At 36.5% G+C, this 16,222-nt stretch overlaps 1 protein-coding gene across 4 annotated transcripts in view; it reads right to left on the bottom strand.

Moving 5' to 3' along the window:
• Positions 1–386: 386 nt before the first annotated feature.
• GNG12 (G protein subunit gamma 12) overlaps positions 387–16,222 on the bottom strand; it is a 49,433-nt gene continuing 33,597 nt past the window's right edge. For all 4 annotated transcript variants that reach the window (XM_088128535.1, XM_088128536.1, XM_088128537.1 and 1 more), the window contains 2 exons: positions 9,173–9,290; positions 387–5,406 (listed from right to left, as the gene is read on the bottom strand). In XM_088128535.1, the coding sequence (XP_087984661.1) occupies positions 5,281–5,406; positions 9,173–9,268 (222 nt within the window). In that variant the 5' untranslated portion in view covers positions 9,269–9,290 and the 3' untranslated portion in view covers positions 387–5,280. The remainder of the gene's footprint in view (positions 5,407–9,172; positions 9,291–16,222) is intronic.

Genomic DNA, 16,222 nt, shown 5'->3' with positions numbered 1-16,222 from the left:
GAATCTAACTATGGCAAATGCTCTTCTTGTTATTCCCAATAACTCTCTTCAGGACAGGGCACACAGAATCAAAGGTGAAATATGTTCACTATTCTTGAAGTTAAAAGGTCTGCATGCTTTGCAAACCATTTGCAAAGAAAGAATGTGCAGAGGTCTTTACAGTTCAGTGTTCCTCTGAAGTCAGGCTGTAAAAGTAGAGGTCACCCCTTAGCCTTTCCAACTGGTGCCTTAGAACAATAACTGTATCAGTAGCGGTAGAATGTGATCACAGGTAGATGCCTGACTCAGATCAGTTTGTCATTTCATTATTAGCCAATGCAACTAAAGTGATATGTTATTTCTAACACCTAAATCAAATGCACTACAATGATAAGCAGAAAACAGTATGAAAAGAAGTTATATTTAATTAAAGTGTTTTATATCCATGATACTAAATATATTAGCTGTGAAAAGGAATCTTAATTACAGTTTTTTAACCCTTCTAACATCTGCAAGAAACCATCTTCCAAGACAGATCACAATGTATAGAGGTGCACAATGAAAGCAATCTTATTAGAGACTGTTTATGAAAGATAAAACAAATCTATTAATTTCACACATGCTTTTTTAAACTCCAAAGGCAAATCACGGTATTATTCTTTTCAATGTAAGATTACAATGATAATACAAAACAATAATTTTGTGAAAGCAAGGAAGAAAAACAGAGAAGTATCTGTAAGAAATAAGTAGATTACTGTTATTATTTTTAAAAGGGATAAAGAAAGAACAGTGTGTTTCTAGAATACAGTATTATTTTACTTCTGAGACATTTCAATCAGAGCACCAAGATAGAGGTTAGTGGTACAATGACTAAAAACTCTTTGTTAAGATTCATGTTCTTATTTTCAAACTTCACAATGGTGTAGGAGTTATTATTTTGGATTACAGGTATTCAATTTTTCATATTCTGTTAATCACAATAACCTAAGCACCACTGTGGCAAGTCCCAGTGAAGTGAATCCAAGGCAATATATATGAAGGCAATGTTCTCAGTTTCTTGTTGCGTATCACCACCACATATGAGCAACGTGTGTATGTTTCAACTCTCAATATAAAAAAATCTCATGGAAGGCTGGTGAGGGTGAAGAGGCATCTAGCAGCAACTTAAAATTGGACAGAAATGAACCAAAGCAGCTAGTTCAATTTTGGTTCTGAATTTATTGTTGCTGTGAACTGCTACACCTCAATCAATAAGAGAAACTGAACAGGGGGCAGGTGGTCAACCCATGAGTTTTTCAAGGGGAAGTCAAAATGCATTCATAAATGGAAGTTGGCACAATATTCTACTTGGTTAAAATGAAAACTTTTGCAGTTTACAACACAGTATTTTGAATAATTATCTTCAGTTTGTAAAATACATATGAATGATAAAAATTTAAAGCACTGCTGGTGAAAATACTGGTTTGGATCCAAAGCACCACAGCATAAATTGAACTGCTGCTTGCATTGCTCTGCAAACACAAAGAAAGCAGTTTCCAGACTGCTGTAAGAGGCAAGTTCACAGCAGTTCCCATGCTTCCTCTGGCACGTGTAGAAAGCCATCTTTGGTTATATCATGCAACACTATACATGCTTACTCAGAAATAAGCCCCATTATAATGAGTAGTGGTTATTCCCTAATAAACTGGGAAAGATTGTAGCCTCTGAATGCAGTCTTATGCCTGTCTTGTCAGCACTGCCCCATTGTGTTCAATGGGGCTTTCTCCCTGGCAAGCATGTACTGGCTTGGATCCTTAGTTTTCCTTTTCTTGGGAACTTATTAGGGTGAGGCTAAAACACTGCTTTTGGGAACATAACATTCTTTATCCCACACGTGGAAGGGCATATTTGGATCCAACCTATTTTGGCCTGGTGCTATAACACTGTAATATGACAAACATACAAGTACTGTAAGACTTTAACAACAAAAGACCACATTCTGGAAGATGGCAAGCCACTTCCATATTACCGCCCAAAAGCTGCATGGATGCATCTGTGAAGTCACCAGGAGCTCAGCTCAACTTGAAGGAGTCTAAAGTAGCATGATTAGTAACACAAACAGAACAAAAAGCCCAGAAGACAGGCCCAATATCAAGGGGTCACAACTCCAGACTTAATTTGGAAAAATGTGAGCTGAGAAGTGGCTGGAAGGGAAGAAATTAGAAAAGAGAAATGGCACTGGTCAACTGCAAGGCAACTTCTAAGGACTTCCTTCTGTTCTCGTAAAGCCTTCTCTAGCTACTGTAGTTTGTATTCTTTCCTGACAGGAAAGAGGACTATTAAGCTGGACTCTTCTTCAGATGCCTGATCACCAAGTGCTAACCTTAGCTTTGACTACACAATGTAACAAGTCAAAGTTTATATATTTGGTACTCAATCATTTGAGGGTATTTTAAGTAAGTTACACAGGTACTTCATCTGTCATAAATAATCCTATTTTAAAATTTAAGGATATTACCTTCTAATCTTAAGTGAAGTGGAGCCTAAATGGATGGCAGGGAGCAATCATAACCAGTTTAAATTTCTCACTAGTGAGAATAAATGAACGTGTCCAAATTTATTCTACATTAAAGCATACAGAGCAGCATTTGCTGGTGACAGTGTAGTGTATGCAACATGGAAAACGCTTTTGTTTGCATATCAGTTTATATATATTTAATTCATTAAAAATTATCACAGTCTTTTAAATAGCATATTAATTTTATATGAAAATATAAAATTGATGAATGCATCAAGAACTGTTTTAATTGCATTCATTTGATGAGTAGAATAGTTCTAAAAAGAGCAATATTCTAATTGTTTAAAAAAAAAAATACTGATATTTGGACAGGACTTGTAGGAAATAGGTGGTAGTGGTGATGGGTGAGAAAATTCCCAGCATCAACTTGTAAAAGCTGAATATAATGTTCAGGTGCCCGTGTACTAATGACAATACCAATTTATTCAGTACCAAACTATTATACCTACTCTCTTAGAGCTGACAGGCCTGCCCATGCAGCCTCTCCTCATTTATAGGCTTATTGCAATGAGTATCAACTCTGATGCTTGAGAGGTTCAATATGGCCACCACGTATGAGCTTAGGTGCATCATCTGTACGTTCTTATCTCACCAAAGGATCATGTACTGGTGTGAATTAACCACTGTTCTATTCAGCAAAGTCAAACACAGGTTGACCTTTTCCACTGATTTTTACTTGCTATGTTAAGATCACAACACAAACTAAACTACTGACTGGTTCAACACAATTAACAGAAAATGCAAGTAAACCATGTTGCTGTTGCCATGGAATAACAGTTGTAAGGATCAGTCTTTATAAAGCAGAGTTGTGTAGCTGACAAATCAACAGCTGCCCAAGTATGATCTTAAGACTGGATATCAGAAAAGACACTGTTTTAAATTATAACAGCAAATAAAATGGCACCAAATTGTAAGTAATCTAATTAATTAATCTAATTAATTAATTATACATTTAATATGCAACAGGCAGACTGATGTAAAATAAGCAAAACCAATGTGAAACTGTTGTTTTATTATCAGTTCCAGACTATTTTCAGGAAGCTATTTTAGTTTTAAAAATGTGATAAATTTATCTTTTGGGAGCATGTAGGGGACAAAAAGTACAATATCAACCATGACATGCAGCACTAATACAGTTCTCCATAAGAGCTTGATTAATACAATGAAGAGCACCAGTAAGTCGGGCAGGGACTTTGGCTTACCAGCTCTGCAGCTAGCTTGAGAAGTACAGTTATGGTGAAACCAAGTATGTGTTTAGCTGTCACCAAGCAGATACAAACACTATGGAAATCTAGGTCTTCTTAACAGGAAGAAATGTTTGTGGGGGGTGTCCCTTGGCTGGTTGAAAATGAATGCTTCTGGATGAACACTACTGGTTGGTTTTGCATTCTGTGCTAAAGGTTCTACGAAGGAAATCTAACCATGCATCTCAGGTCCTTTATATATGGGACAATTCTTTTATCCCTCTTGAGGAACAACAACAACAACAAAAAGCTACAATTAACCCACTCTCTAAATACACAGCTATGGCCGATCACAATAATAATAATAATAAAATAAAAATTAAAGGGCCAGCAACAAATAGAATACAGATGCATACCCGTGGCTTAAAACATATCAGTGTTGCTTCTTTTCATTCAGTATCTCATTACCACATGAACGGTACCCAAATTCTTTAATAATGTTAACATTTACAAGAGATTCGTTGCTGCTGCTGAGCATTGCTATAATCCTTCAAGCATTTATTTAGCACAACCACTGATTTTAATAGGCCTTGTGCAGAAGCAGTAGCACCATGGATTTCACTCAGAGTTTCTCCTCCTACTTAGTGATTGTTTGACATTTATGAAATGTAAATTTAGGGATCAAACTGAAAAAAGCCTGAAAGCTTCCAAAAATCAGTTCATTAGAAACTGTGTAGGAAAGGCAGAGGACAGAGTCCCTCTTAAAAGACAAAAAGAAAAGGAGGAGAAATTTTTAGACACCATTATCACAATCAATCTGCATTTAGTGTAGTCTACATTTCAGTGGAAATAAAAGATAGATTAAAGGCTATAGACATCACTTTTCAAAACTATTTTGAGAACCAGAATTTATATTATGTACAAATGTGTAGGTTTTTAAGACATTGTCAAAAGCTTAAGATATACTTAATAGTGAAAGCATGAACTGCAGAAATCCTATCAATAAATGCAGCAATGAACTCTGAAGAGCGCACTTAAAGAATGCACTTTGGAATGTGTCTATACACCTAAACAAACATATGCATACACCCTAGATATAGACTCCATTTACATATACAAGGTACACACTGGTATAAAATCAAATGCAAAAGAAAGCTTGATTAGCACTCTATGCTGGTCTACCTCACTACTCTGTAAATGAAGCTCAGGCAACTTTGGTCTTGATTGTTCAATCCTTGGAACTGTGAACACTCACTGCATTTTAAAATCAAGCCTATCCCAGCCCAGCCCAGTTCAGCCCAGCAAAGCCAACAGAATCCATGCCCAACAACATTTTTAGAACCCTTCCATTTTGCAAGAAGTAACTTTTAGAACCGTGTGCCTGGCATTTAGGATGGGACAAATAAACTTTTGAGAAAACTTAAAAGTTCATTCATACACAATGTGAAAATAAGTTGCTGTTTTATGCGGTGGCTACCAGGTGACCTTCAGGTTACTTCTCTAAGAATTGGCTAGGTTGGTTTTGCAGGGGAAGGTTTTGAAGGCATTTTGCTGCTTTGCCTATAGAATAATACAGGTTTTTTTATCCTTGAAGGGGTTTTCCGAAGCAGGTATACCCATTAGTAAAGGATCCTTCCTGGCATGTTCCTCACAATAGCACATTAGATCTGCTGATGCCTTGGACACCTGCAGAGGAAAAAAGGTGCAGAATTATAAATATTCCAAAGATGCTTCCTGGATCACTATAACTGGTAATAAAGTGCATTTGAATATACATTCATTGAATATGTGAATGAGTATGCAAAAAGTATTCTGTTGTCTTTTAGCTTTCGTTTATGGATTAGGCTTCAGTCATAAATAAACAAATTGCAAAATGAGAAGCCGTATTTATGCAGAAATGTAAAAGTTTATACAGTTCTTCTTAATAACTAAAAACAGCTCAGAAAATAAATGTAAAAACTCAACAATGAAGTAAGACTCTGTCATTTCCTCCTTTAAGCTAATAAAGACTGCTGTCAACTTGGAGCTTCTATGCTTGTTTATTTGGAAACAAGTCCCTCTGGGTTGTACAGGACTAACTACTAGGAAGCCTGATACAAGATTCAAAATAGGTATGCATTACTTTTCATTTTATGTTCTTCGCATATGCATTTTAAGAAATCTGGGGACATCTATGGCCTTCTTATCTTCCACAAAGAAATCACAGCCCTGGTGCTCTACAGGACTATGCTGATTAAGATATAACAGATGTAATCCAGTACATCTTCAGAGCAGCTTGCTACGTATGGCTAGAGAATCACAGAACAAGAAGTGGAAGAGTCTATTTAGACCATCAATCAACCCCCTGCTCAATGCAGGAATCCCAATTAAAGCATCCTAGGCAGATGACTGTCTTTCTGCTTCAACATTCAAAAAAGGAGAGCCTACCACCTCTTTGAATAACTTGTTCCACTGTCAAACTGTTTTTACCATTTGAACATCTTCTTTAACATTCAATCCGAACCTATCTTTCTAGGATTTAAATCTATTCTTCCATGTCCTGCACTCTGGAATGGGAAAGAACAGGCCTTGACCTTCTATGTGACATTCTTTCAGGTATTTGAAGAATGCTATCATATGCCCTCTCAAGCATTTTTTCTTAAGGTTAAACTTCCCCAGCCTCTTCAAACTCTCTTCCAGCCTCTTCCAAGACTGGAAACTTGGTTTCTAGTCCCCTGATCATTCTTGTTGTCCTTCTCTGAACCCAGATCCGTAAGATATGGTGACTGAAAATGGCATAGTACTTGAAATGGGGTCTGAGCAAAGCAGAATAAATATTATTACTTTCTGTAATTTGGAAATTATACTTTTATTAATGCAACCAAATACTGTATTTGCCTTTTCGGTAGCCTGCTGACTAGTATTTAATTTGTAATCAACTGCTATTCCATTTTTTCCACAAATACTTTTACTAAGCCAAGTATCCCCCATCCTATATTTGTGCATTTGATATTTGTTTACTAAGTTAAGAACCCTGCACTTGTCTTTTAAGTTAAGAACTTTGCACTTGTCTTTGTTACATTCATTCTATTACTTTCAATAAGGTTTTTAATTTTATTTCTGTCTTCTAGGTATTAACTATCCCCCTCAATTTTGTATCATCTGCAGATTTAATAAGTATTCCCTTCACTTTTTCATCCAAGTCATTATTGAAAATACTGAACTGTAGAAGATCCAGGACTGATTCCTTCCTCTAATTTGATCAGGAGCAATTGATGAACATGCCTGCAATCTGATTTCTGAACCAGCTATGTATCAACTTAATTGTCGTGCCATCCAACCCATACTTAACCAGGTTGCTAATCAGCATGTCAAATGCTTTTGCTGAAGTCAAGATATATTACAGGTAGTCCTTCAAGTTACAATGGCAGTTGGGACCAGAATCTCTGTTACTAAGCAATGCATCGTAAAGCACGAAATCATGTGACCATTGCTTAGTGATGGGAATCCCTGCAGTCCCCATTGCTGTCATTGAGTGAGGCTTGTGGGTTGTTAAGTAAGCACCTCCTCGCAATTTCCTGCCAGCTTCCAACAACCAAAGACAATGGGGAAGCGGGCAGGAAGTTGCCAGTCCCAGGTAGCTTGCAAGCAGGCCAGCAGGTAGGTAAGTGGCTGCTGCTGGGTGAGAGAGGGTGCATGAGTGGCCAGGGAGGGTGCATGACTTCCCTGCTGGCTTCCCTATTGACTTTGCTTGTGGGAAACTGGAAGGAAAAGTCACAAATTGCGATCATGTGAACATGGAACACTGCAACCATCATAAGTGCAAGTCAGTTGCCAAGCATCCAGATCATGATCACATGACTGCGGGGGTATTGAGACAGCCGGAACTTCAAGGACCAGTCATAACCACTACTCATTCGGTGTCATCGTAACTTTGAACAGTCACTGAACAAGTGGTCGTTAACCAAGGACTACCTGTATGTCTACAGCAAGAATATGCAATATCTTCCATGCATGAACCGTTCCATGCATAGGACAGCTAGCTCTGGATGGTCTGTACCCAAACCAAACCATGCATGTTTCAGATATTTTGATCTATATACAGATCAAAAGGGGCTGAAAAGATCAGAAGGCAGACAGGTCAGCACACAAACCATGCAGAGGAGGAGCGAAAAGAGGGGATGAAATGCACCAAATTTCCCTGATTTGCCTTATAAAATCACTCTGGATCCCTCCAGTTTTTGTCTTAGCTGAAACCCAACTACCAAAGTATTCTGGGTTTTGTTTTTGCCAAAGTGTGGCTGACCAAACTTCCAGAATGGGAGAGTTTATATCAGGTTTAAAACAAACTATATTTTCCATTTCATGCACATCCTTAGCCTACAGCATTCCCACAATCTATTAAGGAATTTGCCCATCAAAAAAAGATGTATCATCTTGACAAATCCATGCTGACTTTTGATCATCGCATTGTTTTCAAGGTGCTGACAGACCTTAATGATTTGTTCTAGAATCTCTGCCAGGTACTGATGTCAGACCAATTGGTCTGTAGTTTGCTGGATCTTTTGCTTTCTGCATCTTCTGTTTTCTGCTTTTGGAAAATAGAGGCAAATTTGCTTTCCTCCAATCATTCAGGATTTTTTAAAAAATAATACATAACGTTTTGACTGTATCATCAGCTAGTTCCTTCAGAACCCTGCAATTAAACTGTTACTAGAGATTTAAACTTATTAAAGATGAATTCCATGATTGTGTTTTTATCAACCTCAAGGTTTACTCCTGCCACTTCCTCCTGCTCTTCACAATTCCAGGTGCAACACATTTTTTTTAAAATTGGAGAAGAGTGAAGGAAAACAGAATTTGAGTAACTGCACCTTTTCATGGTTAGCAGTCTGCTAACACTGAATATATACTGATACTTTTCTTTTTATTTTGAATATATCTCAATAAGCTCTTTTTGTTATGCTTAGGATTCTTTGCTAACCTCAGCTTATTCTAAGCTTTCACTTTCCTGACACTAGCTCTATAGTTCCAGTCCACTGTCTGTATTGTTTATTTGGGATCTGTATTTATCCTTTTTATTCTTCCCAACCCAACAAAAGGTTGGAAAGAAATTGTGTAAAGAATCTTGGGACAATGTCTGTTTCTCTGGAAGTCAGCAGGATAACTCTCTGAAACCTGAACAGAACAGGACCAATATTACATTATGACTTACATTATGACATATGAACCAACTGTGTGACTGACCAGCATAATCTTCTCCAAGTGTGTATCTACTGCAGGTATCTAACTATTGTGCACTGAAGTTTCTTAAAAGACATTAGACTCACAAGGCCATATTCCAATACCTTCAAGGCAATTCTTACTTGATTTTTTTAAAAAGTAAATTAAAACCTAGGAGGAGAGAAAGACAGAGAATGCACTTTAAATAATAAACACATAATACATAACAAGCAAATATATTATGCTTAACCTTTATCCTTTCTATAGATGCTTCTATTCGCAACTGCTGAACAGTTCTTCTTGCTTGAGCTATGTTGTTTGTTGTGCCAGACGTTTTGCTAGACATTCTCAGTGAACTCTTCCAAGCACTGTTAAAAAAAAGACAATGGGTTTGTTTTTCTGGCTAAAAATCATAATTAATCAACAGGAAAAACTGTTCAGAATATTTTACGTCTTCCAATGCAACAGTAACTAAGCTGTCACAACAGAAGAAGAAAATAATTTTGTAATAGTAAAGTTGGTAAAATATTGGGAACAATGAGTTTATAAACATAGAAATCTTTTATTTTAAAGCACCCTAGGAATCCCAGTTCATATCCATGAATAATCTTGTTCTTTTTTCAAACATTTTATAAATGGAACCAATAGAATTGATATTTTTCAAAAGACATACAGTGTATTATTATTCATCACCATATGAAAGTAATAAGATACCCCAAAAAGTCATCTTCTTACTGAATGTTATACATTCTGCAACATCTTTGATGTTCAAAGCACTTGTCTATTCTTCTGCAGTTGGTATCTTGAGAATTTTGGTTCTAAGTATTCGAGGTTTATACCCATCAGATCATCTGCTAAATATACCGAGTGGGCAACTAGGAAGAGGAATAGATCAAAACCATCATGGGCTTAATTCAGATTGGCCTGTGAGAGCATGTGGCTCAACAGCAACTCTATCTGCTAATGGGCACAATATTTACAGCCTCCCAAATGTATCCTCCAGACCTAAAACACTTAGCAGGCTTATCATCTGTTCTCCTTTCACATGCTTGGAATGAAGGTGGCTTATTGTACCTCATTTTTTCCAAATTTTCCTCATCTATTCAACTTTCAGCAGTTCAGTTTCATCAGAGTTAAATTAATGTGATAATTCATTGGAGTTTATTTTCTGGACTCCCAAAAGAGATCATTACTCCAAATATATAGGCAATAATACAGTTCAAAATATTCTCTTATTTCTTCTAAATTTGCACCTCCAAAAATCTGAAATAATGCAAGGTTATCACTTGGCTTCTTAAATAAATCAAATTACCTAATCAAAGCAACATAAAGTGTATTTAAGAAGATCACATTCACTTTCTTTGCCCAATCCAAATGACATTGTTTATCATGTTTGGCACTGATTGCATTCTACATCCGAGTATGACAGTTCAAAGCTGAGTCACAGGCCTTAACATCCTACTATTGGATGTGTTCCAATGATCTGCAGAGACTCTGATCATCATGTTCAGCCAACGACTGACCATAATAGCACAAAATGGCTTTGCTGGAATGGCTTTTTAACCTCTGAGAAGCCACGTGAATCACTAAAATACCACTCCTGAGTAGATTTCAAGGTTATGCCTGAAAAGTACCAAAACTGAAATGCTTTACTCATAGTTCTGTGCACAGACATATTATTGCAGCCTAATTCTGTAAAGGAGTTAAAGATCATTATGTATAAATAAGCAGATAAACAGAATGAAACTGTAATGTAATCTGATTTTGATCATAAAAACACCACCACCAGTACAATACTGTAAACAATGCTGCTAAAACATAAAACAGAACAAATAAATCATCAGTCTGAGATTCAGATCCAGCTAGTATTTTAATGACTTTCCAAAGTTTACATCAAAGAGCCTGCCACAAAAAGTCCTTGATACACTATTTAAAATAGTGCAAACTGTGACATACATTGTCCAATAATGCCCTCTACTACACTGAATATTATAAAGCAGCCTACAGAGATAGAGACTTCCAAAGCTACATCTATCTCAGGACACAAAAGAACTGGTACCTAAGATCATTAATGATCTGAGTTTAATAAACTGAAATGTAGGGCTTAGTAAAATTGCTGATACAAGCAATATTAATTCACACATTGAGAATCAATCTGCATTCTATGAAACATATCACTTTTAATAAAAGAAAAATGAATCCAGAACTAAATATTAATATAGGAGACAGCTGATAAAAATGTCTCTGCATACACGCTGCAAGCAAATTAAAAGCAATTCCTTCTATATTTAATCCTAAGGTCTTGATCACCCAGTAGCCAGCATCTTAAATAAGCATCACTGCCTTCTTCACCCTTGATATAAGTCATCACACGCTCTCTTGGGCTTAACAGTTGTTGAGCCATTCAGTGCCTATATTAGTCAATGTATTAATATACTAGGAGAACCAGTTTGGTATAGTGGTTAAGGTACCAGGCTATAACCTGGGAGACTATGAGTTCTAGTCCCCATTTAATGTTTTAACAGTTCCCAGTTCTCACAGCTCAGAACACAAAAAGACAGTAATCCAGACAACTTAAATTCCCATTTTCAATCAGTGAGCTGAATAAGCTTGAGTTCCAAATTACATTTTATTTTTAAATGCTATATGATTCCTGAGTCTATGAGCAAGATTTTAGGAGATGATTAGAATTCTAAATATTAGCCATATTAACACTGGCCCCAAAATAACTTCATTTACTTATTTATTGCTCCAATCTGTACAACTCTGTTCGATGATTTGGCAGATATCAAAGTCACAGCGTCCATAATATTCACTGGAAGTGTGTACATATTTTGTACTTGCGAACAAAATCAGGCTTCATAAGCAATATTTCAGGTAAGTATACTATCAGTATAATTTATTAGAAATAAGCATCTAGTCGGAAGTCACCCAAAACCTGGAGTAAAAAACAAACAAACAAACAAAAACTTCTGCAATGTAGGTACATATCCAGTGAATTAGATCCCAGCAAAGCTTTGTGCCAATTGCAGATTACATCATCAGTCAAGCATCCTGGCAGACATTTCAGTTCTTGCTTTGTCTAGCAAATAAATCTTGGGTGGTACATGAGATGAGTAGAAACGCAGCAAATGACAGGAATTTATTTCCAGGGCAAAACCTAGTTGCAATTTCTGTTTTTTGTTAGGAAGCATAATATAAAATCTTATTTACTTAACGTGCTTACTTTAGAAAACCAATAAAAGTGCTTCTCGCCTCAAAGGACAAAATCAACATCTTAATGAAACTGCTGGGGCAACCACAATGCTGGCAGGAGCATTATGCTCGTCATACAATGACACAGACCAGGGACGGTGCTCATCATGCTGGTAGTTTCAAGCAACTCCACGGACTTCAGCAGTAAACTCTCAGCAGGTTAAGTATCATTCCCAAGCATGGGAAAACTGGTTTGCAGTGCAGCTAAGCTTCTTGGGGTAAATAATACCAGCTATGCATGCATGGAGATGGTTGGCCAGAGGTGGCATACATTTTTATTCTAGTATACAACAGCTGTGACAATATCAGATAGCTAAACAATTTGATGTCTAAATCTTTGTCCAATCACTAGTTGGGTTATAAATCTTTGTCCAATCACTAGTTGGGTTAGCTAATAATTAGCAGAAAATTTGCTTGAGAAGAATTTTCCAAGGGTAATTTGCTAGCAATTTGGTGACTAAAAAACTAACTAATTTTATATTTGTGTATGTGTTTGGTTTTTATTCTATTTTTATTCTATTTTTATTGTTTTTATTGCATTTTAATATTTATTGCTGTTTTATTGTGAACCACCCAGAGTCACTTTTTGTGAGATGGGCGGTATCTAAATTTGAAATATAAATAAATATAAAATAAATAAATATTTTTCATTTGTTGCATTTATAGTAAGTCTCTTCTGGAACAAAAGGCAGCATATATAATAACTACCTCTGCATTTTTATACTTACAGGAACCTTGAGAGTTATTTCAGGCTGAGAAACAGCAATTGCCCAGAAGTCATTTAGGGAGCTTCATGCTGAATTTAAACCTCTATTTCTCCATTCCAGTACAACCACTCTTGTAAAACTTGCCAGGTTGCTTGAAATTTGCAGCAAGTGACACAAAATAGGCTAACGCATTGATACCATGTTAATACAAACCTGAAATATGAATGGATGAAGCACTGAATGGCTTGTTTGCAGCAGGGCAAGTGGACCCTTATCTGCTGAAGGGAGCTCGCCAGGTCCTCCTCGAGGACGCAGCAGGATGGAACCAGCAGTTTACACAGGCAGGAGAAGCATGAGGTCCTCACCTAATAACAGTGTGGTCCTCACCTAATGACTGCAACTGAGACCACCAGAACTGCTGTCAATAAGCAGTGTGGTCATGTGCTGTTTCACTTAATGACCATGTCACTTTGCAATGGAAATTCCGGTCCCAATTAGGGTCATTAAGTGAGGACTACCTGTATAACAAAATGTTGCAAAGGGAAGTATTCCTATTCACAGTATATTGCAACAGGATTGCAACTAGCCTGGTCACCCTACCTCCAAGATATTTCATACCACTCTATTTCTCTCCTCATAACAATCTGTGAATATATTTTGTGCTTCCTCTGTCATATGTGGGTTTTCTTGGTGTTTTTCTTCTTCATATGCATTTTCCATAATATACATGCACACACTCTTCTGCAAAATGTGGGTCTTTCTGAACCTGATATCTTCCCTCTGTGTGTTGATTCTGCTGTTCGGTTACATAAAGTTCAGTGTTTGGTAAATCAGTTTATTGTTGTTTTGTTGTTATTTAGGATTAACTATGTACCTGGTCTTTAACACTAACAGTTTATATCAACTTGAAGCTTCTGTGAAATAGCACAGTATTGGGAGCATAATTATCAGTCACTGAAGGATATATGATATTCTCTATAAAACATGGAAAGGAGGGAAATATTAAAAATGCGTGCATCTGAGATGTATTGAAGTACAGTTTTCATAACTCCCAGGCAGCATGGACCACAGTCAGGGATTATGGGAGCTGGGGCCATCACATTGCTTAGCTTTGTTTTAGATGCTTCATTGACTGTGTATGCCAAATCTTTGATTACCATAGAATCAGAACTGCACGCAGTTCACAGACTGAACAAAACCCCCAACAACCTATAACAAGATCACATTTCCTATTGTGAAATTAAATAAATAAAAGTCTGGCTACTGGATGCCTTATTCAAGAATGTGTGCGTAATCACTATGGTCTTCAAAAGACTGTTTACCAGAATTTACACTGCCCACTGCCAGAACCCTCCTTGATACCTCAAGGGCAGCCTCTAAACTGACATGTTTACAGCTCTACCAGTAACAGCACAAGGCCTGCATTAGTTATGAGCATGATCAACATAACCAGACAATGACAGCAGCTTTTTAAAAAGGTAAGTAGAAATTGGTATTACAGGACAGAAAATTAAGACATAACCTTCATTAATGTCTTAAAGACTGAGCACAACCAAATCAAACCTCAACTCCTTAAAATTCCAGTATAATAGGGCTGATCTCTTCCATCAAATTTATCATGCATTTTGTTTATTAATATATGTGATACCATACCTAGGATTATTTCTAAACTGTTGATTCTTATTCTTACGTTCTTATCTGGGAATGTCCTACTCATATAGGACATAGTTTTGATTAAGTATGCATAAGACTACACTTTAAAATCAGTATGGCTTTAAAGTGTTTAGCATTTGATAAATCATGTTTTTTTTTCCTTAAAATATTAATTTGGAAGATTTTGATAAATTCCTATTCTTGAGTTATTATACTATTACTCCAAAATAATCCTTGCTCCTAGATCAGTTAGAATAATGAAATAATAAAACTCCTGTGAGTCAGTTAACCTAGAATTTTAGTCACTGAACTGAACCCTGCAGGTTCTAAAGTCAATAAGCTTAAATATGCTTATGTACCTGGTACACTGATTTCCTTCTATAAAGATGATTTTCAAAGAATTTTAAATACTGGCTCTCACCAAAAACCAGTTGTTACTGTATTTTAAAAGTACTTTTGTCTTATTCATATTAAAAATACCTGTCACACTCAGTCAAACTTTAAACCTTTTACAAGTCTGTTTTGAAGATTCAGCTAGGGATCTGCTTACAGAGGAGACCCAAGTAGAATCTCTGTCAAAGCAATTTTTAATGTATGCTGAAACATTCCTAACAATGCATATTCATTAGTCTTGCCACTGCAGCAATTGGATTTATACACATGCAATTCCCTTACAGCTGGATTAACTGGAGCTGAATTAATTGGATGACAAAAATGCTCCAATAAGGTCCAAGAACTGATTATTCAGAAAAGGTACTGATATATAGCCTTTTGTTTTATAAATACAGAAGGCTAACAATCTATATTATACAGTACAATATTTAGACTTTATACTGTATACTCGTTTAGCGACCATGTTCTGTTCCAATGATTTGGTTGTTAAGCAAAATGGTCACTAAGCAAATATGTGACAGAGAGTGAGAGGCATTGCGAAGATCACTGGTTGCTGCCATCTCATTCAGATAAAGTTCTCTTGTACAGCTATGCCAGTGTTACTCTCACTCCAGTGTGTGTTGTTGTCAGGCGCATGAAATTTGGTCATAAATGCATGCATTGGTTGGAAAATGAATTTTTTATTACTATTACTGTCAAATTTGCAAATGGTCGCTAACCAAAGTAGTTGCTAAACGAGGAGTGGCTATATTGCATATGTGGTGGAGATGACACTGCTTCTGAGTGGATAAACTCATATGACCGCACAGACGATTCAACTGCAAACTTATACATACAGGCCAATGTTAATAAACCAAGAGGCCACCGGGATTTAAGAAAAGGTACCCAGTAAATAATTACAAGAAATCTGAATAAGTTTATGTGTAAAAACAGGCTTAAGGAAGAAAAAAACCTTTTGAGGAACAATAAGTTTAGAACATAAATACTAGTAATATTTTAGCAATACAAGAATACACTTGTTCAACAAATACTCATAAGAGCCAGATGATTCTAACTGTACATAGAGTTTAACATTTAGCTCCATTCTCTTTTTTGAGGAGGTGTGGTGGAGGCAGGAAGGGAAATGGGTGACTGGCTTTCCACATCCAAGATGATGAGTTCTGCACTTGATCCAAACAAGACTGAGCACTTTTAAATTCAGTGCATGCCCTTCTCACTGAACAAAAGCTAATCTAGCAGTGCTTAATTTTAGCTCCATCATGACCCTTGTGTTTTGTCTTTGTGTTAGATTA

Source organism: Python bivittatus, unplaced genomic scaffold (genome assembly GCF_059951505.1).
Source record: "Python bivittatus isolate LINGU-HERP-01145 unplaced genomic scaffold, Pbiv_v1 ctg000700_np1212, whole genome shotgun sequence".
Taxonomy (NCBI): Eukaryota; Metazoa; Chordata; class Lepidosauria; order Squamata; family Pythonidae; genus Python; species Python bivittatus.
The sequence above is the reverse complement of the archived record's forward strand: the minus strand, read 5'-3'. Positions and strand labels throughout refer to the sequence as shown.